A 26,998-nucleotide genomic window follows, 5' to 3' on the forward strand; every position below is an offset into this window, starting at 1 on the left:
CAGAACCAGAGCCAGAGCCAGAGTCACAGCCACGGCCAGAGACAGGGCCAGAACCAGAACCAGAGCCAGAGTCACAGCCACGGCCAGAGCCAGAGCCAGAGCCAGAGTCACAGCCACGGCCAGAGCCACGGTCACAGCCACGGCCAGAGCCACGGTCACAGCCACGGCCAGAGCCAGAGACAGGGCCAGAACCAGAACCAGAGCCACAGTCACAGCCACGGCCAGAGCCAGAGCCAGAGTCACAGCCACGGCCAGAGCCACGGTCACAGCCACGGCCAGAGCCAGAGACAGGGCCAGAGCCAGAGCCAGAGCCAGAGCCAGAGCCACAGTCACAGCCACGGCCAGAGCCACGGTCACAGTCACAGCCAGAGCCAGAGCCACAGTCACAGCCACGGTCACAGTCACAGCCACATCCAGATCCTCTTTCTGGGAATCCTATGAACCCATGGGTAATTCACACAGAACTTTCTCCAAACAGGGCAACAGCTCAAGCAGCAATTTAGGAATTAATTTAGCTAGCACAACGAGCCTTTTTTGCTACTTGTTAGTAAATCCCATCAGTGTTAACACCCAGGGAGAACACGCCAAAGGTGAGGAATTCACCCGTTCTTCCTCAGGATGGCACATTGGAAAGGTGATGCTCGGATTCACAGGTTGTGTTTCCAGAGACCAAAGGTTGGTTGTGTCTGACAGGGTGAAGCACAAAGTAACTTTTATTAAGGAAAAGGTTTTCCCCACGAGGGTGGTGAGGCCCTGGCACAGGTTCTCCTTCACCCCTGGCAGTGCCAAAGGGCAGGTTGGACACTGGAGCTTGGAGCAGCCTGGGACAGTGGAAGATGTCCCTGCCCATGGCAGGCGATGGAATAAGGTGATCTTCAAGGTCTCCTCTAGCCCAAACAAATCCGTGATGCTCCAATTCTAAACTATAACTCCACCACCAGGAGAACAGCGCCGTGCCTCGGCCCAGCACCCTCCTGGGACAGCTCTAGCGCCGTTTAGGGACCAGCACTCCTCGCACTCAGCCCATCACTGCCCGAGCCTTGTTCTGGGCGATCCATCACCGCCGGCAGGTTCGTGGCACCGGCACCCTGCGGCCAGCCAGGTGCGGGCGGGGCCCGGCCCGCGCTCCGGCCTCCCTCAGGAGCGGCGCCGCCATTGTTCCCCTGACGGCACCCACACCCCACACAGGCTTCGGGGTGGGAGCTCCAGGGAGGCCCCACCGCGGGCCCTGGGGTGGGGGCTCAGCCGGGCGGCTCTGGCTCACAGCCGGGGCTCACAGCGGTGCCAGTCCCGGTGCCCGGCCGTGACTCGGCAGCCCCCGGTGGCGGCGGTGGCGGCAGAGCCGGAGTATCCGCCCAGCCCCGCCCCTCACTGAATGCCCACCCCCTCCCCACAGGCCGCCCTTAGGGACTGCACTTCCATTGGCCAAGCGCAGCTCCTCCTGGCCTGTGATTGGCTAATTCCCAGCACTGGCCGTCTTTGGGCCGCGCGTCCTGCACTGCGATTGGTCCGGTGGCTTGCCAATCAGCTATGCGCAATATTTATTGGCTGGCGCGGCCTGTCCGTCAGGCTGGGGGTTATTTTGCTCTCCGCCGAGCAGTAGCGGAGGTTGCGCTGTGGGGGCGGCACCGGGCGTCACAAACTGTCACAGCCAGACTTGGCACCTGAGACGGGGTGTCCCCTTCCTCAACCGCCCATTTGCCAGCGAGGCTGTTAATCAAGCGGGAGAGGTGGCACCTCGGTGCTACGGTGACAGAGGAAATAGAGCCCTCCTTTTTCCGTTTCCGAGTGGATGGCTGAGCTGTCCTTTTATTTTTCTGTTTCTTCTCTATTGGGCAATTTTGCTGTCCATCACCATAAGGGGCGGAAACCAGCCCGTAGCACAGTAGGCGGGAGAAGACCGCAATCTGCATCCTAATTGGTTAAAACGCCATCAATCACAAATAACCCCCTTCTGATTGGGTTGTAGGGCCGTCATTCACAGCGGTGGGCGTGCTACGCGACGGCACGAGGCGGGCTTAACTTTCTAGCACTGCGATTTGTCCATTCTATCGTCTGTCTGCCTTTCCCCGCTGCCGATTGGTCAGACATGCCGTCACTCAGGTGGGATCAACCATTTGATTGGTGGTCGCCGGGGAGGCGGGGCGCTGCGCGGCGGCTGCGCGGGGGGACTCGGCGGGGAGGGACGGACCAGGAATTATTTTTATTTCTTTGTTTCCCGGGGAAAAAAAAAAGAAAAAAAAAGGGAAAAAAAGAAAAATAAACCCCCCAAAAAATCCCCGCGCTCGGGAATCCCCCGCGGGGGCGGATGGTGCTGCCGTGAGCGGGGCGGGCCGGGCCGGGCCGGGCCGGCGGGATGAAGCGGCGGAGCGCGGACTGCAGCAAACTGCGGCGGCCGCTCAAGCGGAACCGCATCACCGAGGGCATCTACGGCAGGTACCGAGCGGCCGCCGCGGCGCCGAGGGCGGGCGGTTCGCGGCCCCGGGCCCCCCGGCCGCCCCCCGGCCCTGTCACCGTCATGGCGCCCCGGCGCCCCTCAGGCGCTGCCCCGCCCCGGGCCCTCCGCGCCCCCGGGGCCCCGCGGGGCCGGGGGTGCTGCTGGCCAAGGTGCTGCCGGTGCTGCCCGGGGGGAACGGCCGGAGCTGGCCCTGGGGTGCGCGCCCAGCGCTGGGGCCTTCGCCCTGGGTCACCCCGGTGCCGGAGCTCCGAGCCTCGCTTGGGGAGCGTTTCCCGGCCGGGTCTCGCAGCTGGGCGCTGCCGGAGCTCCGAGCCTCCCCTGGGGAGGGTTTCCCGGCCGGGTCTCGCAGCTGGGCACTGCCGGAGCTCCGAGCCTCGCCTGTGTCTCCCCGGGGAGGGTTTCCCGGCCGGGTCTCGCAGCTGGGCACTGCCGGAGCTCCGAGCTGCCGCTGCCGTCTCAGCTGGGTTTCTCCGGGCAGGCTTTCCCGGCTGGGCATTGCCAGGCTCCAGCTCGCACCCGCAGCCGTGCCGAGCAGCCCGGCTGCTCTCTCGGGGTCTCACAGAGTTGTTCTTGCCGTGCTGGTGGGGCTGCGGGGAAGCCGTGAGAGCCACGGGAGCAGGAGGCGGGTTGGGAGCGGGGATGGACGGCCCGGTGTGCCTGGGGGACACAGCCCGGTGTGCCGGGGTCACAGCAGGTGCCCGGCTCAGCCCTGACCCTGGCAGCGAGGAGCCAGCAGCGCTGAAGGGAGGGAGGTGCGCTTGGGACGAGCCTGATGCCGGCAGCGGGATGTGTTTTCCAGGGGCTCGCAGGGCTGGTTTGTGCCCCAGCACGGAGCCCCTGTAAGGAGTGATCCAGAGCTCTGCTCTCCCCAGTGTGGCAGGGTTTGTGGCGTGCGGTAATTGTGCCTTTCTCGGTCAGCAGGAGTGTGGGTCAGGAGAGGCTCGGGAGCTGGTGAGAGCTGTAGTAAATGTGCTGCTGTCCCATTTCTGTTTCTAGTTCAGTGGGGTTGATGAATGCAGTGCCTGGAAACCTGAGCGAGCTCATACAATTCAGATGTTAACTTTGCATGAGGGAAGCAGCTGCTGGGGATCTGTGACAGGAATAAAATTGTCCCAGTGTGCTGCTTATCCCACTTGTCGTGAATCTGTGAGAGTAGAGAGCTTCTTGCTTTAGACTTTCAGGTTTTGGGAAAAGCCTGCCTGGAACGGTAAAGAAAAGCATCCCTTGTGTAGAAATTATTATTCAAGGTGAAGAATAATTGAAATATCTAAGGAATTGGTTATAACTGGATTTCAAAAGTCATTCCAAATGCTTTGCCTTTGAGGGGACTGGCGGGGAAGGTGGGGTGAGAGAAGGAGGGGAAATCAGGGAAAGCTCAGAGGAACTCCGGGAGCTGAGTGCGTGCAGCAGGGAGAGCTGCTGGAGTCTCTGAGCAGCTGAGGCCCCTCTGCCTTTGCTTCTCCTGGGATGCTTTGGTTCAGGAATGGGATTTTTAGCCTTTGCTTCACGTGGCATTTTGCTAAACAGAAACAATCAGTGTGCTCAGAGTGCTGTCATACAGAAAAGGAGGAATAGTGAGAAGGCTTTTCCCTTTGGGAATCTAAGCAGAGGGGGCTTCTTCTACATGGATCTGGAATCTTTCTCCTTTTTTAAAAATATTTTTTCTGTCTCCAGAATTCAGTGGTCACATACAGGTAACTTCTCACAGAACTACAGTTGTCTAAATTCTTGTAATTAGTGCAGTTATTTACTCAGCTTATCTTAATTGTCCCCATCAGCTTACACAGGCCCAGTAAATGCAGTTATCAGGAGGAAGCATCCTGGGTTTATGGGCAGAGCAGCCAGGCTGAGCAAACAGCAGCATTGGGATACCTTAACTCCTTGCTTTGTTTGGTTTTGAAATTAAGCCTGATCTTAAATTAAGCCTCCTGTCCAGCCTGGCATGTGAGCAAGGCAGAGCTGTCGCTGAGACACATGGGGTGGGTGGGAGCTGGGAAAATGAGGAGTTGTGGAGCAGGGAAGGAAGGAATTGTCCTGCAGGGAAGCTCTGGTGCCAGAGTTCATTGCACGTATAAAACTGAAGCAGATTATAAGAAGTGATAGAAAAGCAGAACAGAGTTAGAAATATAAAATCCTGGGCTGCACTGAAAGGTGTGGATGATGTGTGAATGCTGATTTTTGCAGTGACTTATGCTCTTTAGAAGTATTGCAGAATCTGTGGAAAGAACTTTATTATAATTTCAAAGAACTGCTTTCAACAGATCTCCAGACCCACCACAGTCATGGTAGGAATTGGAGGGTCTCTTATTTCCACAGCTTTATATTCCAAATTTTGCCTTCTCCCATGTAAAACAATGGCAACAAAGTGATTGAAAATCTCCCACCTTTGGCAGTGTGCATGCATTAAACCCCTAATTGTTAATTAAAGTGTTCATTTCAGCTTGTCATCAGTTAAGCAATTAAAGTTTATTTGTTCCTGCCTGTTCCTAAATCTTCCCAGTCCTCTTCTTGATCTGGTTCAAACCTGGCTAAAATCCTCCAGCTGCCTTGCTGATATTGCTTGTTTTGGCTCTGCCTGGTCCCACTTTCCTAGCTGGGCAAGTCTCAAGATGAATTCCACACATCCCTGCTTTAAGTTGTGCTGTCACATCAGCTGGTGGATGCTGTCTCATGGATTCCCTGACAATAGTCCTGAAATACTCCATGTTCCTTCAGAGCAGGGTTTTTTTAGCTGGGATGTAAATTGCCTTTTATGCCAGGCACTCCGTGGGCTGGCAGCCAAGTGGGTGCCTGGCAGGGGAGGCTGTCTCATCTCCGAGTGGCCCTGGTGGCACAGGACAGGATTCCCGGGTGCCACGACCCCATAAATACTCCTGGTTCCTTCTGCCACCCAAATCCTGACGGGGCTGAGTTCCAAGGAGTGCATTTTTGACAGCCAAATAAACTGGAAGGAAAACATCAGCACTCCCTCCAGGAATGTGGCCTTTTTTAGGCTTTTCTTGAAAATCCATAATCATTCCTCCTGCTCATTTATTTATTTTTTTTACCAGCTTCCTATAGAGGGTGAAGCATTTTCTGGAGGTCTGGAACAAAGAGCAGAGCTGCCTTTTATGACTTGACCTTCAGAGCAGGGCTCCAGTGTCATTTATCCTACACTGAGTGTGCTCTGCTGTGCCAGCCCCTCTGCCCTGGCTCTCTCTCCCTGCTGCTGAAGGGGCTCCTGTGGCTGCATTTTGGGATTTGGGGTTTGCAGCTGAGTGCCCAGAGCTGGCAGTGCCTGCTGTCCCAGCCCCACAGTGCTGGCTGCTGACTGTGTGTCCCTGCCAGGGCTGCCATCCCTGCAGGGATGTCCCTTTCCTCCTGCCCAGCTCAGGGCTGGGTACCCTCTGTGCCCTGCCAGGACACACAGTCAGGGCTCAGGGAGCTTTCCTGGGCTTCCTCACGTTTCTTTTCCTGTTCAAACCTGGAGCTGGCAGGTGTTTCACGTGGTCAGTGCCAGCAGTGATGTTTTGTGCTCCCTTTCTGCCCACTGATAATAATCTTAGATATCTGTTTGAGTGTTTCTTTAGATAAAGCTTTGCTATTTGCTAATCTCCACTCAGCATGCCTGCTGTTGTGGCTGCTGGCTAACCCTGAGGTGGAGGGGGGTCGTTGATTATTTGGTGATTCCACCCAAATGCTCAAATTCACCTTTTCAAAGCTCACCTGTGCCCTTGGCTCCCTGCCAGCCTCGGGATGCCTCCCACTCCATTGTCTTGGATGAGTCAGGCTGCCAAATGGAACGTGGCAGGATTGCCTTTCCAGCCTTTGGGCCTTGCTGATAACAGTGGGATGGAACTAAGGTTTAATCCACCCCCAGTTTGGGTTTGGGGTGCAAAATTGGGACTTTTCCTAGGGATTTTTGGCAGTGTTTTTACCTTACAGCTGGCAGAGGATCTGCTTCTGCAGGGCAGTAAAAGGAGAACAAAGAACAAGAGAGGAAAAAAAAAAGGGGGGGGGGGGGAAGGAAATGGCATCTGGCACTTGTAGGGGGAGGAAGAATAAGGAGGAAAATTATTTATTTGCAAATTGAAAGGGGGAGCAGAGGCACTGCAGGGTTATGAATAAATCTTTCTATTCAGTGTACATTAGCCATCAATTGACCTTTCAGAGAAATTGCAGCTCTGTAATCACTGCTCCTCCCTGCCCTGTGCCCTGCTCCTGGCATGGATGTGTCCATGCCTCCCTTCTCCTTTATCACCCTCCAGGATTAGGTGCCATATGCTGTTCCATGGGGAAAGCCCTGTCCTCAAACCTCTGCCAGGGCACCCAGGGCAGGTTTTTTGACATGTGTCAGGAAATTGGATAACCCAGATTTTAGGTATTCATCTGCAAGAATCTTCCTTGTATTGGGATCCACCTCAGAATTCCAGCTGGCCTCCTGGAATACACTTGAGCCTGTGCAATAAAAGGCTTTTCCAGGGGATTTCATTCCTGGGGATGTGTTTCAGCTGTGAGCTCACCCTGCTGGGCTGGGGCTGGCCTGAACACAAACCTGGCTCTGCAGCACCTCAGGAGCAGCAGGAGCTGAGGTTTGGGCTCCTTCCCTGCTGGGGCCAGCCCAAGGATTGAGGCTGTGAGACTTCCCGGAGCTCCTGGAATTCTGAGTGGCTTTGGAGCCCTTCAGACAATGAGAAATAGGCTCTTTAGTACTGTTGGCAAAACCTCCTTACAAGTGTTGCATTGTTCCAGTTCCACTTTAGAAGGTGCTAAGTGTCAGCGGGGCCCTTGGATTGATATGAATTTAATATCAGAAATCACTTTAATGGCTGGGTTACAGAACTCTTGTTCAGCAAATGCTTTCACTTGGAGTGGCACTTGAGGCTTGAGCAGCATTAGTCCTGACAGCCCTCGTTTGCTGGGAAAAATGGGGTCTCCTCCTGCCTTCCAGTGGCAGGAAAATAAACAATAGCCACGAGAGTAACCCAGGAAAAGGCTCCACAGCACAGCTCAACTGAGCAGGGAATTCCTGGCTGGGATGGGTTTATGGAATCCCTCAGGTCTGAGGAGCTGTACAGGTACAGGTCCAGAGCCTGGACCCAAATGTCACCGTTAGTGTCAAATATTCCCTGAATGCTTTTTACAGATTTCTGGGGAGGATCTGAACTGTAAGTAAAGAGGGAAGGGCAGCCTGTGGAAGCATAATCCACCAGGGCAGTGTGAAGGGGTTCTGGTGGGTTCTGGTGTGGGATGTTTTGTTGGGCTGCAGGGTTTTTCAGTACTCCCATTGTAGTTTCATTCTTCTCTATAGTAATTTGTGACTGGGGCTGGGTCCCTCAGACCTGCAAACAGCCCTTCCTTCACTTTGCAAGTGTGTGCCATTAATTTTGTTTCCATTCCACTGAAGTGCTCCCTGGAGCCTTTTGCTGTCTTTTTGCCCAGCCAGTTCAGTTGCTAAGGGCACTCTCAGGCACCTGCCATTCACCTCTGCCTCCCCAGAAAGCCAGGAGTTTTCCCAGCCCTGTGGATTGCACCTGAACTTGGGTGAGAATTGCACAAGTTCAGTCCTTTCCAAACCTCTGCTGGTACCCAGCTCTTTCCCTGGAAATCTGGGGTTTTGTCTCTTCCCCGAAGCTCTGAGCAAGTTCCTAAAAAAGCCCCGTGGCCCCGAGCAGGGCAGAAACTCGACCCTGCCTGGCACGGGGTGCCAACCCTTGGCACCTCCCACTGAACATTCCAGGGCAAAGTTCTGCTGGTTGTGCTGGCAGGGGGGCAGAGGAGGGAAAACAAGTCACTAAAAGGGCAATTTGCATTTGGTTTAAATGAGAAACAAATATTATTACCCCCCTTTTTTTTTGTTGTAACCCCATAGAGTGCAGCAGGGTATTGGGCAGCTGGAGTGACAGATCTGGGGGTGGTGGCTTTGGGGAAAAAGGGGTTTTCCTTCTGTTTTGGAAGAATGGATTGGGCTGATGTCTCAAGTGTTACTTGGGTATGAGCTCAGAATGTTTTTAAGCCCTGTTGCCAAGAAGGATCATCAGTGGTTCAAAATGCAGGACTCAGAACATGGGAATGTGGCTCAGAAATAATTCAAAATAGAAGTTAGGCTGGTCTCAGGCCTCACATGCTTCCATTTTTCTGGAGTTTTGTTTGTTTGTTTTTAAGGGATCCATTTGCCTTCACAGCAATGTTTTCAAACCTAACACTGATAACTCAGTATCCAAACAGCCTTTAAATTGCTGTAGGCTTAAAATACATCTCAGTTTATTGGTGTTGCAGTCTGTGTTAAATGAGGGAACATCTGCAGCCTGCTGAGGAGGGGAACACCGAAATTCCTGAGCTCCAGGGGCAGGAGAGGACTGGAAAAGGAACATTCCAGCTGGGAGAAGTTACCTGTGGCAGGACTTCACTGTGTGAGAATGCACAGGGAGATGGGTGATGATGAGCAGTGACCCTGCTGATTATTGGGAAAAATAAATGCACTTCACTGTTAACTTCATGGGATAACAAAAAACCCAAACCTAAACTTACTGTATAAAATTATTTTGGCTGACATTTCCTGCTATGTATTACAGTTGTCCTTTTCATGCTGAATATTTTAATTTAAAAAAAAAAGAAAGTCAGTTTGCCTGTTGGAAATGATGACCTGAAATTTCCTTTTTCTTTCCCCCAGCACCTTCCTGTACCTGAAGTTCCTGGTGGTGTGGGCCCTGGTGCTGCTGGCAGACTTTGTGCTGGAGTTCAGGTTTGAGTACCTGTGGCCCTTCTGGCTCTTCATCAGGAGCGTTTACGATTCCTTCCGATACCAGGGCTTGGTGAGTGCCTCTGAACGTTCCCTTTTCCACACTGACAGTGGCACTGAGCCTGCCCAGGGATATTCCAGGGATATTCCCTTTTCCACACCGGCAGTGGCACTGAGCCTGCCCAGGGATATTCCCTTTTCCACACTGACAGTGGCACTGAGCCTGCCCAGGGGTATTCCAGGGATATTCCCTTTTCCACACTGGCTGTGGCACTGAGCCTGCCCAGGGGTATTCCAGGGATATTCCCTTTTCCACACCGGCAGTGGCACTGAGCCTGCCCAGGGGTATTCCAGGGATATTCCCTTTTCCACACTGGCTGTGGCACTGAGCCTGCCCAGGGGTATTCCAGGGATATTCCCTTTTCCACACTGGCAGTGGCACTGAGCCTGCCCAGGGGTATTCCAGGGATATTCCCTTTTCCACACTGGCAGTGGCACTGAGCCTGCCCAGGGATATTCCAGGGATATTCCAGGGATATTCCCTTTTCCACACTGCAGCCCCCTCACAGCAGCAGAGCTTCTCTCTGATGGATACTTTATCTATGGCCAGTGGAAATGAAATAAAGATTTATCCAAATTTCACCACAGAGAAATAGTGTTTAAATTTCTGAGCTGGGTTTGAATTAATCAGAACTATATATAACCTTATATATCTGTAAACAGGCAAGACTTGCTGTATTATTTTAAAGAAAACCCTCTTACATGCACTTTTTTAATATTTATATGTGTATATATATATATATATATATATATATATATATATACAGAGACATATGCTATGTATCTATATATATGGCTATAAAAATATATATAGCCATATAAAATATTTTTATTCATAGATTTATATGTAAATATATTTTAGTATGTTAAAACATATTAGCATTAAACATGTGATATTAGAAATACTGGTGTGTGATAAAGTTATAGCTATTAGGTATTTTATACAATATGGATTATAATGTATCTAAAAAACTGTATTTGGGTTGGAATAACCAAACCCTCTTCTTTTTCCCCCTCCCTCCTTTCTTTCAGGCCTTCTCAGTATTTTTTGTGTGTGTAGCATTCACCTCCAACATCATCTGTCTGCTCTTCATCCCAATCCAGTGGCTGTTCTTTGCTGCCAGCACCTATGTGTGGGTACAGTATGTGTGGCACACAGGTGGGCATTGTTCTTTATTTACAACTTCCTGACTCATTTAGAACTTCTTTATTTCCACTTAACTGCCTCACTTAATGCAGTTTATTTTAGAGTTAAAAATTTTGCTTTGGTTTTTTGTTTTGCACTTGGGGTGCATCTCCAGTCATCAGGAACTGGAGGGGAATAAGCAGGAATTGCAGAGCAGTTTAGAGAAAATTAAATTCCTGACTTTAAAACTCTCCTGCAGTGATTCAACAATTGCAGAGCACCCAGGACAAGTTTGTGACAGTGTTCTGTTCCTCCACACTCAGTTGATGTGCTGATAATTTAGTTAATGATGTTCAAATATCAGTTATTTCAGTGCTCAGAGTTTAATTCCAGCACAGCTGGATCCAGTTTCTGAGCTGGTGATGCCAGAGGCTGCCCTGACAGTTTGGGGCTTCCATGGAGAATTTTTATCCCCCTGTGCTGCCCTTTTCTCCCTGAGTTTGTTCTCACAAATCCCTGGGTTTGGATGAAGAAATGGAGCTGGGGGAGGTGGTTCAGTGCCTTCCCTCAATCAAAACATTTAAAATTTGTTTAGGGGTAACTTTTCACTGCCCAGATTGTTGGGATTTGGGCTTTGTGGGAGATTCTGTGTTAGCCTTGATCCCAGGGGGTTGCAGGGTGCTGTGATCATCCCTCCCTCAGCTCTGTGACAATTTAGTCCCTGCTGATAGCAGCAGTGTGGGAGCTGATGGAGGGTGCTGTGAGCCACTGGCTGCCCAGGCTCAAACACCTGCAGATCTGGGACTGTTTTTGGAGCTCTGTTCATGTGTTAAAGCCTCATCACAGTTGTTTGGGGTTGATGCTCAGAAGGAAGAACCTGATGGGCCAGTTTTAGCTGTAGCTATTGAGCTGATTGAATATTTTAATTCATGGCAACCTCAGGAATTACTCATTTTTAGTGCTCATCCAACCTGATGGGAACTTGCTTTTTTTCCCTTTTTTTTTTTTTTTTTGGTGGAAATCTTTAAGGTTTTTGTTTCCTCAGCCCCCTGAAATGTTTTAAAAATAACTCCCAACTCCTTGCTGCCTGTGCTCTGTCCCTGAGTGCCTCTGTTTCCCTTCTCTCCACAGAAAGAGGTGTGTGCTTACCAACAGTATCACTGTGGATACTCTTTGTTTATATTGAAGCAGCCATTAGGTTTAAAGATTTAAAAAACTTCCACGTGGACCTTTGTCGTCCATTTGCAGCACACTGGTGAGTGCTTCTCTGTCCTTTCCCTCTGAACCTTGCTTTCACCAGGAAAATGAATAATCAGGCCTTTTATTTGGGTTCAGGCCTTGGCTGTTCAGTTTTCCTCACAATTCTGCCGTGAAATATTCCATGGGAAATGTGTGTAAACAAGGCCCCAGTGCCACCTTTCTGTGCTGGGAGGAATTTGCAGTGTGGATATTTCAAACATTCCTTGAAAGCTCCCGTGGAACAGCAAACTTTATAAATCAGTTTCAGTGGACCTTGTTCATATATAAATATCTATGAATATGTGAATATATTTGATTCATTTGCTATCATGGCTATAGTTTGATTAATAATATTGCTTTTTTTCCCCCTCCTTAGCATTGGCTACCCTGTTGTGACTTTGGGCTTTGGCTTTAAAAGTTACGTCAGCTACAAGATGCGGCTGAGGAAGCAGAAGGAGGTGCAGAAGGAGAATGAGTTCTACATGCAGCTCCTGCAGCAGGCTCTGCCCCCAGAGCAGCAGATGCTGCAGAGGCAAGAGAGGGAGGCAGAGGAAGGCAAGTTATCCCTTCATGTGTGCTCTGTTCTCTGCTGTTCCAAGGGAAAGCAAAGCCAGCCGTGCTGGGGAGGAGCTGCTCCAGCCTGGCTCTGCTGGTGGGAGGGGGGTGAGCTCAGAGGGGCAGGACTGGACTCACTCTGGAGGGGTTAATGTGACAGGAGAAGGGAATTAGGGCCCCTCTGCTCAGTTCTTCATTAGCAGCTGCATCAGCAGCTCAGTCAGTGCTCTGAAGCTTTAGTGCTTATTCTTAAATCCCTCTCTCCTGCCTGGAATGAGGCAAAAAGCCCTAAAATAGGGGACTTGGGAGTCTCTTTTCTAGAGAGTCTGCAATCCTGATTGTTTCCTGCAGGAATGGTGGATGTGTCCATAATGATTTGTTCTTTCTGTGGCACGGTATTGATGGATTTAATGAACTAAGTTGGGTTTTTTTCACTTTGGTGTTGCAGCAGCCAAAGGATTATCTGATATGGATTCCTCAATACTCCTGCAGCACAATGGAGGCATTCCAGCCAACAAAAAAATCTCTGCAACGTTGCCAGAGCTGGAATATCGAGAAAAAGGGAAAGAAAAGGACAAGGATGCAAAGAAACACAACCTTGGAATAAACAACAACATTTTGCAACCTGTAGACTCTAAAATACAAGAAATTGAATATATGGAAAACCATATCAATAGTAAAAGATTAAATAATGATCTTGTAGGAAGTACAGAAAACCTCTTAAAAGAGGACTCATGCACTGCCTCGTCCAAAAATTACAAAAATGTCAGTGGGGTTGTGAACTCCTCACCCCGCAGCCACAGTGCAACCAACGGGAGCATCCCCTCCTCATCCTCTAAAAATGAGAAAAAACAGAAATGTGCCAGCAAGAGCCCGAGCACACATAAGGACTTAATGGAAAACTGTATTCCTAATAACCAGCTAAGCAAACCAGATGCACTGGTAAGGTAAGTTGGGCCTGAGCCTTGTCTCACCCTCCCCTGGGCCATCAGGACTCAGGGGTCTCATTTGCTTTTTCTCAGGAAATTGTGGTTTGTGATCGTGTAGAGAAGGCAGGATTGGGCAGTGGTGGGCCAGGATCTCCAGGAGATGTGTGGGGCTGTGTTCCTGGGTTCTCTTTGCAGCCTGGAGCAGGGTGCTTCATTTCTGGCTCAGGACCTGCTGCTCCCCTAGCTCACAGCTCTGTTGTGAGGCACCAGAAATACCCTGGTGGAAGGCAGGAGGAAAACCTGAGAAAATCAGCTCATCTGTCCTTGCCAGCTCTTGTGTGGAGCAGCCTTGCCTCTGCAGGGAGGTCACTGGGCTTTCTTGCTGCCTGAACAGGTGGTTTGGTTTTGTTTTTCCTGTGGAGTGTTTGGCTTTTGCTTTAATCTCCAGTTCCCAGCGTGGAGGCAGCGGGTGCAGAGGGGCAGTGCTGCTGTGGGGCTGAGCTCAGCTCTGCTCCCAGCCCTGGGATCTGGCAGCATGGACAAGGCCCAGCTTTGCCCTCTCCTGGGGCTCAGAGGGACAGGGACCTGGGAGGTGCAGGGGCTCTCCCTGGGACAGAGGTGCTGTCATGTGCAGCAGTGAGGAAAGGGCTGTGAGTGTGCATGGAGAGATGGCTGGAACAAAAACTGTTCCACAGTTCTGCCCCTCTCCAGCACTTTCCCCCTGGCTCATGTCTCTTATTCCTTACTCCACCAAATCAGTGCTGGCCACCTTAACTGGCAGATCAGGAGGTACCTTTGCTAATTGGGCTTTTATCTCAGAGGATTTGTGCTGTGGGAACACAATGACTTCAATGGAAATATTATTTTCCCCTCTGATAATCGCTGTTCCCTGATTGACATAGCCCTGCCAATTAACACCCTCACTAATTGATCCCTAATGTCTGCAAGGAGCCGTGTGGGGTGCAGGAAGCAGCAGTCAGTGTGATCTGTGGCAGGGTGGATGGGCTGCCCATGGCTCTGCCTCAGCCCAGCCTGGCTGTTCCCAGCCTCAGCTGGCAGCCCTGCACTCTCCCTGAGCTCTGTGTGCTCCCTCTCTGAAGGCTCAGCTCAGTTTGCTGCAGTTCCAACATTGCTAAGCCCTGAGCACAGGGAAGGGAAGGGATGAGCTGCCAGCCTGAGGATGTCTGCTGGGACAGGGACTGAGGGCTAAACCTGCTGTGTTCAGCAGTTTCCTGTGGAAATCCTCGTGGGGCAGCTCAGAGCAGGTGCTCACCAATGCCCAAGGTGAGTTTTGGATCACAGAAATGAATCTACACCAAAACAGATCCAGTGCTGAGGGAGCTGCAGCTCCTGGAACTCGCTGGGGAAGGACACAGAGCACAGCTGGACTCTGAAAGGGCCTTACTCTGCCCTGAGAGGGGAGTGAACTCCTTCAGACAAGTGGCTGGGGATGTGTGGCTGTGGGGTGAGCTGGTTTTGTCCCTGGAGCTCTTTCTTGTCCCTGATGCCCTGTGCAGGCAGCCCAGCAGCACCAAACCCCAGCTGCTGCCTGGAATCATTCATGGAATCTTGTTTCTGCTCAGCCTGGCTCTGGAACTCCCACACCACTGGGAGCATAAACTCACCTGACAAATTGGATGGCATGGGTGCACTTAAATTTAAAAATTCATGGTGCTTTTTTATTTTAACCTTGTCAATTATCCCTTCCCTGGAGTTCCAGGCATTTGTTCATCATTTTTTCCACTTCCAGGAGTGTTACTCATTGCTGTTATTAAACTTTCAGCCTGCATTGCTGCTGAGCCCTAGGAAGGGCTGAGTGAAGTCCCTGCATTTGTTCAGGCTCAGCTCAGAGCTGCTCAGCTTCCAAATAAAGCTGCTTGTTCTGCCTGGGAGTCCAGCAGGATGGCAGACCCGAGCTGCTTTCCTTTTGTGTCCACAGATGATGGCCCTGGGCTGAGTAACCAGGAGCAAATGTGAAATATTCCTTCTGCTGCTGGCCTTGGGGTTAGCAGGGCTGGAGACAGTCAGGATCAGGAGGTTTGGGAGACCAGGAGCTTTCTGGAATATTTGATGTGATCTATCTGGAAGGGTCCTGCTAGTTAAGGTTTATCTATATATTTTATACATGCTCTAATTTGAAGCCAAGCTTTCCTTTTTGCTGTGTCTGGTGCAATGTCAGGGCCTGAGTTTTGTGGAGAGGAACTTCCTGATGCCCTTCCCTGGGGTTTGCTCCATTCTTGCTGGAGCTGAGGGGTCCCAGGGGCTCAGGAACCTCTGGGGTTTTCTGAGACATCTCCTGAGGGTGCTGGGATCTTGTCAAGCCCTTCCTTCCTCACTGAATCTGTGGTCTGAGTGCTTCTGTCCCAGCTCCCTGGCCATGGGGCCACTGGAGGGATCCATTTGGGATCAGCCTGGTGGCCCTTTGCACTCTGCTGATGTCAGGAGGGGCAGAGCAAATCCATCTCTTCTACCCTGTCATTTCTGAGGTGGAACAGATTTACAGCCTCAATATATGGAACAAGTCCAAGCTGTAATTGCTGCAGAATTATTTTTTTGTTGTTTATTGCACATTACACTGCAAAACCAATGACCTGCACCCTTAAAAATCCCTGCACTGAAAGCACACCAAAACCTGGCAGTGCAGCTTGGCAGAAGTGTCTGTGTGCACAGAGGTCCTGCCTTTGGCACACGAGGTGATGAACAAGCTGTCTCATGTACTAATTATTCCCACAGATAACGAGGACATCTTCTGGCACTTGGACTGGGAAAATTCTTGGTGAAGCCAAAGCTGCTCTGCCACAGCTTATTTCACTTTTCCTAAAATGGTGTTACCTGCAGGGACAGACTGGGAGGGTTTGATGGGAATTTGTGGCCATTTGGTGCTAATATTGTAAAATTTGGTGACATCACTGATGGGCAGAGAGGGGCTGGTGCCTCCTGCTCACCCCCTGCCTGGAGTGGCATTAAAGCAGCAGAAGGTTTCCTGAGGCAGCTGCAGGGGGGTGATGGCCGAGCTTTCCTGCCCCAGGAAGGCAAGCACAGAACAGAAAATCAGAATTGGGAATGAAAATGAGGAGTGTGGGAGCCAATCCCTCCTGCAGCCCCTTCCCAAGGCAGCAGAGAGCTCAGGAACAGAACACTTCCAGCCTTGGGAATGGGAGCAGCAGGGAGGGGAGGGCCCTGGCCTCTCTGGGCTCCCTGGCCTCTCTGGGCTCCCTGTCCTCTTATAGGGGTCCCTGGCCTTTTTGGGCTCCCTGGCCTTTTTGGGCTCCCTGGCCTCTCTGGGCTCCCTGTCCTCTCTGGGCTCCCTGTCCTCTCTGGGCTCCCTGGCTTCTCTGGGCTCCCTGGCCTCTCTGGGCTCCCTGTCCTCTCTGGGCTCCCTGTCCTCTCTGGGCTCCCTGGCCTCTCTGGGCTCCCTGGCCTCTCTGGGCTCCCTGGCCTCTCTGGGCTCCCTGGCCTCTCTGGGCTCCCTGGCCTCTCTGGGCTCCCTGGCCTCTCTGGGCTCCCTGGCCTCTCTGGGCTCCCTGGCCTCTCTGGGCTCCCTGGCCTCTCTGGGCTCCCTGGCCTCTCTGGGCTCCCTGGCCTCTCTGGGCTCCCTGGCCTCTCTGGGCTCCCTGGCCTCTCTGGGCTCCCTGGCCTCTCTGGGCTCCCTGGCCTCTCTGGGCTCCCTGGCCTCTCTGGGCTCCCTGGCCTCTCTGGGAGTGCAAGCTGCTGTTCCCATTTTGGGGCTGAGGTTGGAATATTTGGTCAGGTTTGCCAATTCTTTCCCTCAGCAGAGCACCAAGTGATTTGTGCACTTCCCTTTGAGGTGGGTATTTGCTTTGTGCTGTCACTATTTGCCTGTAAGTTGATATTTTTTTGTTTTCTTTCTGTCTGAGGGTGCCTTGGACCATTTCTGGAGCACTGAAGGAGTTAATCTTCCCAGGAGGGCACTTCCATGGAGCTGGAGGGGCTGAGGTGTCCCAGCCCAGCCCTGCTCCCCTGGGGCTGCTCCTGGCTCCTCATTCCCCCTCTCACCTCTCTGGGTGTCTGAGCTGTTCCAGACCCACCTCCCTGGGGGATCCCACACTTCCCTCCCTGCTCATCTCTCAGTGCCTTGTAGGCTGAATTTCCCTGCCCTGAAGCCCAAAAAGGTTTCATTAAGAAATCAGAAGGCCCCAGCCATTCATCTGCACTGCTGGGTGTCACTAAGGGCAGCTCTTCTTGGCTTTTGTGATTGCTGTCCTCATTTAATGTCCCACTGCCACCAATTCAGAATGGAACCTAGGAAATAAAACCACCTTCATCTTCTTTATGGACACTTAAAAACTCTGCAGTCAATAGCTGGCAGAGCAGGGGAGGGTTGTGTGAGAATGGCTGGGCTGTATTGCTCTCACTAAGTGTGTGACAGAGTTTAAAAGGGTTGATTATTCACCTGGGATGTGTTTTTATTCTGAGGATCAATAACCTTATTTGTGGGGGAAGATGAAAGTGAGCTGAGTGCCTCTCCTCTGAAACGTGTGTTTTATTTAACAATATTTTAATTAATAAGATTACATGAATCTTCAAGAACTTTCCAAAGCTACAATTTCAAGTGTAGAGCAGATGGTCTCTGTTCAAGAGCAATTAAAAACTAAATTTACTGACTCCTGAGCTGGGGCTGACTTAACACATGCTCTTACTCGGCATGCACATCATGTGCTGCAAGAAAACACCACCATGGTGAGGTGACAATTCCAACTCAGCATTTGTGGACAGGATGAAATCCCTGTGTGGGGGTCTGGCCTGCTCTGGAGCTTCTCAGGCTGGAGGGGAAATGTGATTCCATGGGATTTGTTTGAGTGAATTCCCATGGGAGGCTCTGAGGTGTGTGTGGAGTTAGATCAAAGCTGATTCTTTAGCAAGGACACAAGCAGAAAATTGAGAGTTGGTTGTTTGGAGGGGGCTGGCAGATGGTGCAAGGTTTGTCCTGCTGGGTCTGTGCACCGTGCCTGAGCCTTGGGCTCAGAGTGTCCTGAGGAATTGCCTTTGCCACTGTGAGAAACCAAGTGCACTCCTCAGGATTGTTTCCAGCTCCATGAGGGATAAAAAGGGACAAATCCCCAGCTCTGGTGCTGCTGGGGTAAACCAATATTCTCCAGGTCCTGTTCCATTCCAGGGGCACATGCATGGCCATGAGTTTTATACATGGGTCAGACATTCCTGGGAGCTGGGATGTTCCAGGGATTTTTTGAACCTTTGGTCATTAGATCAATAGATTTTATTTCTTCTTGTTGTTTTTACACTCCCTGATAACAAAGAGTCAATAAATTCTTCCTCTAGGTGTTCTGGTTCTTGTCCCTGTTTTGTCTTTCAGGTAAGACAGTCCACAAATGTGGGGAGTCATTTAATTATTTTACACCGTTCTCTGAGTTAGAGAATGAAAATGCCTCATGAAAAAGATATTTTAGCATCCCACAGTCTGTATTTTAATACAGAACACAAATTAATCTTGTGTTATTGAATACAGCACACAAATTCTGCTCTATGTCTGGGATGCATTTATCACATTGGTGTTTCTGAGAGCTGTAGGGTGCATGCACAAACTGACAGGGTATCCTCTACCAAAAACAAGTGTAAATTGTACCACATCAAAGCACAAAAGCAGATAACAGATAAATGCAGAGCCAGTGTGTGATAGGTTTTTCTTTGAGCTAGGTTTTATGAGAACTTATCACACTGGAGACAGCCTGGCTACCTCAGTGGCATAAAATTTGTAGGATGGGCTTTGAGGTAGGGTTGGAAACAGAAAAGTTGTGATAAAAGGCAAAATAACAAAGCTCTTTACAGAGAACACTTGAGTTAGGGTTGTTCTTGGTAAAACCCCCTACAAAAGCAATTACTTTTTTTGTTCTTTTTCCAGTGAAGTGCTTGGGTGGGACCTTTTGGCTTCTGTCCAGTTGGGCATCCTCAGGTTTGAGGTGAAGTCCCCAAGGTCCTATGAGGTGCCTTTTTACTAAATTGAGGAGAGAAACTTGTGAGCTTTTTTCCTTTTTAAGGAGACAAAGGATAATTTGGTCACTCCTGTGGCATTCACATTCTCTGAAAAAATTCCTTGGCCCAGGATTTTTCTCTTGGGAGCTGAAAGGCAGGGGGAGAGGTCAGAGAAAAGGAAAACAATTCTCATCTGCTTCTCCTGTGTTTGCTCTGTGGGTGTGTTTGGAGATTGTTCACCCACAGGTGATTGTTCCCTTGGACTCTGGTGTGAGTTGGTTTGGCTCTTTGGCCAAGCTGAGTCCCGAGTTTTCACTCTTCTCTTTTAGCATTCAGTAAGTAACCTTGCTGTATTCTTCAGCATGGTATTCTTTACTAGAATACAGCATAATAACAGTATTATTTAATAGAATATAGCATAATGATAGCATTCTTTAATACAGTATAACAAAGTGATAAATGAGCCTCGGGAGCACGGAGTCAGCTGCATCCTCCTGCCCTGCTGGGGCTCCTTGTTCCATGGCAGGGAGCCCAGCCCCACGCAGTGCTGCTGTCCCTGTGCCCCCAGGTTGGAGCAGGACATCAAGAAGCTGAAGGCTGACCTGCAGGCCAGCAGGCAGGTGGAGCAGGAGCTGCGCAGCCAGGTGAGCTCGCTGAGCTCCGCCGAGCGCGGGGCGCGCGCCGAGACGGGCCAGCTGCGCCAGGAGAACGAGCTGCTGCAGAACAAGTACGTGGGCACTGCCCGGGCACGGGGGCACGGGGGGCAGGGATGGGGGTGGGAATGGCAGTTTGCTATTAGGAATTGTAATCTGGGCATTTGGGGGTGCCCAGGCAGGGATATGGGGTGGGAATGGCTGTTCATTAATAGGAATTGTAATCTGGGCATTGGGGGTGCCCAGGCAGGGATATGGGGTGGGAATGGCTGTTCATTAATAGGAATTGTAATCTGGGCATTTGGGGTGCCCAGGCAGGGATGGGGTGGGAATGGCTGTTCATTAATAGGAATTGTAATCTGGGCATTTGGGGTGCCCAGGCAGGGATATGGGGGTGGGAATGGCTGTTCATTATTAGGAATAACAGTTTGTCATTAGGAATTGTAATCTGGAAATTATGGGGTTCTCAGGCACAGAAATTAAGGGGTTCTCAAGGATATGGGAGTAGGAATGGCAGTTTGTTAATAGGAATTATAATCTGGAAATTAAGGGGTTCTCAGGGATATGGAAGTAGGAATGACAGTTTGATTTTTGTGTTAAATAACCCTAAAATGAGAGGCAAATCCAGGCAGATTTTAATCTCACTCCCACCCCTGTCCCCCTGCAGATTGCACAACGCTGTACAGATGAAACAAAAAGACAAACAAATGATCAGCCAGCTGGAGAAGAAGCTAAAGGCAGAGCAGGAGGCACGAACCTTTGTAGAAAAACAATTAATGGAAGAAAAGAAGAGGAAGAAGTTGGAAGAAGCAACTGCAGCACGAGCTGTGGCCTTTGCTGCTGCCACCAGGTGCTCTGCCCTTGGGAGCCTTTGGGAAGGAGGAGCCTGTGTTTGATCTTTTATTTAAAAAAAACAACAGCTTTATTTGCATTTGTGTTAAAACAAGGCAGGACTGGGAGATGCCTTCCCTGCAGCTGAGCCTCAGTGCCTACATGACATTTACACATGTAAAGGCTGAGCCTGCTCTAAATTACCTGCTCTTCCTGCACTGGGCTCTCAGAGCTGTTGGGTCCTGCTCAAAGGAGCATCTCCCTTCTCATGGGAGCTGGCAATCAAGGATTTGTGCAGTGGCACTGGCCATAATTCTGGAATTTTCCTGCTGGGAACCCATCCCAGTGGGGTTCTGCAGTCCCACAGCAGCACAAGTTGGAGGCCCTTTAACCTGCAGGGCTCCAAATGTCTGAAAGGAATTATTCCTGCTTTTCTGGCCTCCCCAGAAAGGAATGAATCTGTCATCAGTCGGAACATGGAGTATTCCATCAGTATTCCCAATCTCCCAACCCCTGAGGTGTGGCACTCAGACCCTGCACTGCCAGGGGGATCACTGTGCTGAGCAGACCAAAGCTGCCTCCTTCTTTTCAAGGCTCACTTTGTATTGGATTTTAGTGGCTGGTGCTGGCAGCAGCTGGGGGGTGTAAAATGAATGGAGCCACAGGGGCTGGCTTCTCAGCTGGATAGCTGGTTCCCTGCAGGGAGAGCACCCCAGGCAAGCAGCCCAAGGCACAACACCTCAGCCCTCTGGAGGCTGGGGTGCCCTGGGCCAGACAGCACAGCCCAGACCCCCAGCAGGCTCAGTGATTTCAGCTCTCAGTGAAAGTCAGCTCATTTGTGATTTCAGCTTTTAGTGATTTCAGCTCGTTTGTGATTTCAGCTCTCAGTGAAAGTCAGCTCGTTTGTGATTTCAGCTGTCAGTGAAAGTCAGCTCTGTTGTGATTTCAGCTCTCAGTGAAAGTCAGCTCTTTTGTGATTTCAGCTCTCAGTGAAAGTCAGCTCGTTTGTGATTTCAGCTCTCAGTGAAAGTCAGCTCGTTTGTGATTTCAGCTCTCAGTGAAAGTCAGCTCTATTTGTGATTTCAGCTCTCAGCTTGCTCGCAGGGGCTGCGGCTGGCCGTGGCTCCTGGAAGGCAGACGGAATGAGAGAGGAGAAGGCGGCCAAGAGTGTTCCACGATGGTTCATTCTGAGGGTCTCGTGAAGGGTCTTGAAGCTGCTCTTCTGGGGAAAATGGGCCCAGACAGCCTCTTTTATAGGGTTAGGGGGGATTGAAAACTGACCAATTGTAAGGGTTAGGGAAACCAGCCTGTGGGGTCACAGAGAAATAAGGAGGAGCAGAGTGAGGACTCCTGGTACAATTCCTATGACTCAGCAAATTCCTATCTCTAAACATCCCTCCACGGAGCCATAGCCGTGCCTGTGTCTGCTACAGGGAGGGGCAGGCTGGCTGCTGTCCCTGGGGGCTGCTGCTGTCCCTGGGGCTGCTGTCCCTGGGGCTGCTGCTGTCCCTGGGGCTGTGCTGCTGTCCCTGGGGGTGCTGCTGTCCCTGGGGGTGCTGCTGCTGTCCCTGGGGCTGCTGTCCCTGGGGGTGCTGCTGTCCCTGGGGGTGCTGCTGTCCCTGAGGGTGCTGCTGTCCCTGGGGCTGCTGTCCCTGGGGGTGCTGTCCCTCAGCTGCTGAGCTGTGCTGTGTCCCTGCAGGGGGGAGTGCACCGAGAGCCTGCGCGGCCGCATCCGCGAGCTGGAGGGCGAGTGCAAGAAGCTCAGCATCGACATCAAACTGAAGGAGGACCAGATCAGAGAGCTGGAAATCAAAGTGCAGGTAATGCACAGCCCCAGGGGCTCAGGGCAGCACCCAGGGGAGCTCCCAGCGCTCCCACATCCCTGCACCTGCAGCACAGCCATGCCTGGGGAGTGCAGCTCCTGCCCCGGGCTGGGCAGGGTGAGGCCAGCAGGGACCAGAGCTCCTTCCAGACCTTTCCATGGATCCAGCAGGGCCAGAGCTCCTTCCAGACCTTTCCATGGCCCCAGGAGGGACCACAGGCTCCTTCCAGACCTTTCCATGGTTCCAGCAGGGACCACAGGCTCCTTCCAGACCTTTCCATGGTTCCAGCAGGGACCAGAGGCTCCTTTCAAACCCTTCCATGGTTCCATAGGCTCCATCCAATCCTTTCCATGGCTCCAGGAGGGCCAGGGTTCCTTCCAGGCCTTTCCATGGCCCCAGCAGGGACCACAGGCTCCTTCCAGACCTTTCCATGGTTCCATAGGCTCCATCCAATCCCTTCCATGGTTCCAGCAGAGCCAGAGTTCCTTCCAGACCTTTCCATGGTTCCAGCAGAGCCAGAGCTCCTTTCCAGACCATTCCATGGTTAAATGGGGATTTTTTCCCCCAAACCCACTGGTCTGTGGAGGCTGAATCCCCTCAGCAGCATTCTTCTCCTCACGCAAGGATCCTGTGGCCACTCTCACTGTAATAAATCATAAATTCCACTGCAGGTTGCTGATTCAGGGCAGTCTGGAGCACTGGCCAGGCTAATTTATTTTGTGCCTGAATATTGAAAATACTTTGTGGCAGATGTGCAGCAATCAGGGCTGGGTTTGTTACAGCTAAAGAGCTCAAACGTGTGCCCTTATTCCTGTCCTAAAGATGTGCTCAGACTGACAATCTGCATGAAAATGGATTTTTAATGCCTCTTCAAAACCCACCTGGTGCTGCTGTGGACTTGTTTCCCAATCACAGGTGCAGCCTCCTTGTCCCTGGATTTACCAAACCCTTGACAACAAGTGTGGCTTATCCCTGGAGTGTTTGAGCCTGGCTTTCAGATAATTAAACCCAGCTCTAATTAAGCTTTTTAATTTTATGAGCATCTTCAAACTGTTAGAGAAGCTTTTTGTTGCAGGCATTAACGCTCCCCCCTTTGCACTGCTGTCCCTCCAGTTGAAGGTACAGAATGTTGTTGTATTTTTCCCCCAGCCAGAGGCTGCCAGGATCTTTGCTCCCTGATTTTCCCTAATTTCTGGCACTGCAGCTCAGTGAGGTTTGATGTGGGATCCAACCAATCCCTTTTTTCAGCCTCTTGGATTGGGGCTTAGGGAATCTTTTCCCAGGTTTTTGTGCAGCAGGGGCTGCCCAGGCCTGGAATCCTCATCCCTGGAATGTCCAAACCCACAGATGAGGCCCTTGGGGAGGTGTTTTTTGGATTGGATGCTCTCAGAGGCCTTTTCCAACATGAGCTCTTGTGTCACTCCAGCCTTTTCCTCAGGGAAGTGTTCCCACACCCCAGCCTGCCCCAGCTGCCCCTTGGAAAGGGATTTGGGGTTTTGGGCTGGAGGGCTGGGGCCCAGAGCAAATGTGCTCCAGTCACAGCTTCAACCACCTGCAGGGTGCAATCACTGCAGTAACCTTAATTAGCCAGCATTTTAATTAATGCCAGCCCAGGCTGGGGAGGGGGAAAGACTCCTGGCTCTGCTCTGTGAACTCCCTCAGATGGCAGTTTGGCTTTTCTGGCTCCCCAGATGACATTCTTGCCCCCAGGACAGGATCTTTTACCCCATAGGATGACATTTTTTTGCCCCTAGAATGACATGGTTTGCCCCTTAGGCTGACATTTCTGCCCCCCAGGCTGTCAGTGCCCCCCCAGGCTGTCAGTGATGCCCCCCAGGCTGTCACTGGTGCCCCCCAGGCTGTCAGTGCCCCCCCAGGCTGGCAGAGCTCCGCTGTGACCCCGTTTCCCCGCAGGAGCTGAGGAAGTACAAGGAGAACGAGAAGGACACCGAGGTGCTGATGTCGGCGCTCTCGGCCATGCAGGACAAGACGCAGCACCTGGAGAACAGCCTGAGTGCAGAGACCAGGATCAAGCTGGACCTCTTCTCTGCCCTGGGAGATGCCAAAAGGCAGCTGGAGATTGCCCAAGGTACCTGGGGGCTTCCATCCCACCCCCTCCTGGGGTTTCTCAGAGGGAATTGGGCACTTCCAGCTTTGGGGATGTGGAGCTGGAGCCATCTGAGCTCCCCTTCCCAGCCCATCGGGATCATGGACATTAAAATTGGGGTTTCAATTAATTCCTGATGATTTTCTGCATTTTATAAACCATTACAAGGAGCTGGAGATCTTTTGAAGCTCTGCAAAGACTCTCTCTTTAAAAGAGAAATTCAGTTTAGCCTGTTATTAAGCTGCTCTCTTGCCATCCTAATAATAATAATAATATTTTATTACTCCTCAAGTAAATAAAACTTAAATTTGAGGAGAATCCAACCTGTTTTAACCCTGGGCAGGTGAGGGGAGTGTGGGCACTGCTGGTGGTGCCACCAGAGGGAGCAGAGAACCAACATAAAACCCAGCCCAGGCTTTGTGCAGCTGTGCCAACCACGGAGCCACCCTCCAGAACTTTGCATTCAATTTCCCTGTTTGATTGCAGGAATATTTAATTAGAGGCTGAAATTGTTTTGTTTTGTTTCAGCAGAGGGGTTTTTCATCACCTGGTTGCAGGGATTGCTGTGGTGGTGGTGGTGTGAAAGCTCAGAGAGGAATGAAGGGAGTGGGACAGTTTGGAAAATTCACAGCTTTTATGACCAAATATTTGGGCTTCTGTGAGGAGTTTGGAGAAGGGGAATGGAAAAAGGCAGAAAAAAATGGCAGGAAAATGAGATGAAACAGAATTGATCTTGAGGGGTGGTGCAGCTGTGAATCCAAATAATGCAGAATTATAATGGGGGAGGGCTGAGATAATCAAAATCTGAGCAGAGATCAGGAGATAATCAAAATCTGAGCAGAGATCAGGAGATAATCAAAATCTGAGCAGAGATCAGGAGATAATCAAAATCTGAGCAGAGATCAGGAGATAATCAAAATCTGAGTACAGATCAGGAGCTGCACAGGGGTGATTGCAGGAGGGTGATTGCAGGGCAGGCTCTGAGCTCTTGGGTGCTGATTTCAGGGCTCCTGGGTGCTGATTTCAGGGCTCTGAGCTCTCCTGAGTGCTGATTTCATGGCTCTGAGCTGTGCTGGGTGCTGATTTCAGGGCTCTTGGGTGCTGATTTCAGGGCTCCTGGGTGCTGATTTCAGAGCTCTGAGCTGTGCTGGGTGCTGATTTCAGGGCTCTGAGCTCTCCTGGGTGCTGATTTCAGGGCTCCTGGGTGCTGATTTCAGGGCTCTGAGCTCTCCTGGGTGCTGATTTCAGGGCTCTGAGCTCTGCTGGGTGCTGATTTCAGGGCTCTGAGCTCTCCTGGGTGCTGATTTCAGGGCTCCTGGGTGCTGATTTCAGGGCTCTGAGCTGAGCTCTGCTGAGTGCTGTGCTTTGCCTTTCGCAGGGCAGATCCTGCAGAAGGATCAGGAGATCAAGGACCTCAAGCAGAAGATTGCAGAGGTGATGGCAGTGATGCCCAGCATCACCTACACTGCAGCCACCAGCACTCTGAGCCCCGTGTCCCCACATTATTCTTCCAAATTTGTGGAGCCCAGCCCCTCTGGACTCGACCCCAACGCCTCCGTGTACCAGCCCCTGAAGAAGTGAGGGCATGCCAAGGTTCTCTGTGCCCCCAGGGGTCTCTTGCAGTCGAGATGAAATTGTTTGGTGTGGGACTGTGTTTGTTGTCATTTCCAGCAGGAGGAAGGAGCATTGACTAGAACTGCCCGTGGGTTTTTCTTGTACATTTTTAGGGAACCTGACAGAACTTTGCGATTTGTTTTCCTCGGCCAACGCATTAAAAACGATTCTTGGTTTTCAAGTAGCCAATTTTGCCTTTTTATGTACTCTTGCATGGTTTCCTCTTGAAAAAACAAACCAACAAACCACAGGGCTTTGCTTGGTTTTGAACCCTTTCTCCTCAGTTTTTTATTTCTCGATCAGATTGGATTTGGGATTCATGCAGTGAGGAAAACCCCTCAGTTTTGCCATGGAAGGGTTAAAGAGCCCAACAAAGCTTTGATTTCTAGATGTGTTCAATACCAACACCTGGATGTTGCAGAAGATAATTTGATTTTTTTTCCCCCCTCAAAGGACCAAACAAATTCCAGGGGCGTTGTTTAAGGAAGGAATAAAGAATAGCTGCTGATGTGATGGTGGTTGTGGTGTGAAATATTTCTGTCCCCCTTGGTGTTTTTGCAGTCATGGAGAATTGCTCAACAGTGCCTTGGGAAAAGACATTTCAAGAGGAAACTTGATGGTTCAAAGTGGGTTTTTTTTGCCCCCTTCTCTGTCAGCCAGCTTCTGCATCCAAGCTGGCAGAGCTGCTGCAAGGACACCCTCAAATTCAGCACAAATTCAAAATGTGAGTGTGGGGTCCTTAATGAGAGGTTTTCAAGGAAACCTTCAAATTTAACACAATTCAAAATGTGAGTGTGGGGTTTTTATTGAGTTTTCAAGGAAACCTTCAAATTTAACAAAAATTCAAAATGTGAGTGTGGGGTTTTATTGAGGGCTTTTCAAGGAAACCTTCAAATTTAACACAAATTCAAAATGTGAGTTTGGGGTTTT

At 50.9% G+C, this 26,998-nt stretch overlaps 1 protein-coding gene and 1 long non-coding RNA gene across 3 annotated transcripts; one reads left to right on the forward strand and one right to left on the reverse strand.

The window, feature by feature from the left end:
* The first annotated feature begins 2,152 nt into the window (after positions 1–2,152).
* MACO1 (macoilin 1) lies at positions 2,153–26,581 on the forward strand. 2 transcript variants are annotated; one of them, XM_050983244.1, is made up of 11 exons: positions 2,153–2,436; positions 9,111–9,252; positions 10,272–10,398; positions 11,497–11,620; positions 11,981–12,159; positions 12,611–13,106; positions 19,609–19,767; positions 20,361–20,543; positions 22,224–22,344; positions 24,262–24,436; positions 25,833–26,581. In XM_050983244.1, the coding sequence occupies exons 1-11, from the start codon at positions 2,357–2,359 to the stop codon at positions 26,033–26,035; spliced, it is 1,989 nt and encodes a 662-aa protein (XP_050839201.1). In that variant the 5' UTR covers positions 2,153–2,356; the 3' UTR covers positions 26,036–26,581. The 2 variants fall into 2 exon arrangements, with proteins under 2 accessions (XP_050839201.1, XP_050839200.1); XM_050983243.1 differs by having other exon boundaries at positions 2,155–2,436; positions 12,608–13,106.
* On the reverse strand, positions 26,425–26,998 carry LOC127060397 (uncharacterized). Its single transcript, XR_007779387.1, has 2 exons — positions 26,957–26,998; positions 26,425–26,831 (listed from the first exon to the last, which is right to left on the reverse strand). It is a non-coding gene; the product is annotated as an uncharacterized LOC127060397 (long non-coding RNA).

This window comes from Serinus canaria, chromosome 23, assembly GCF_022539315.1.
Source record: "Serinus canaria isolate serCan28SL12 chromosome 23, serCan2020, whole genome shotgun sequence".
Lineage (NCBI taxonomy): Eukaryota > Metazoa > Chordata > Aves > Passeriformes > Fringillidae > Serinus > Serinus canaria.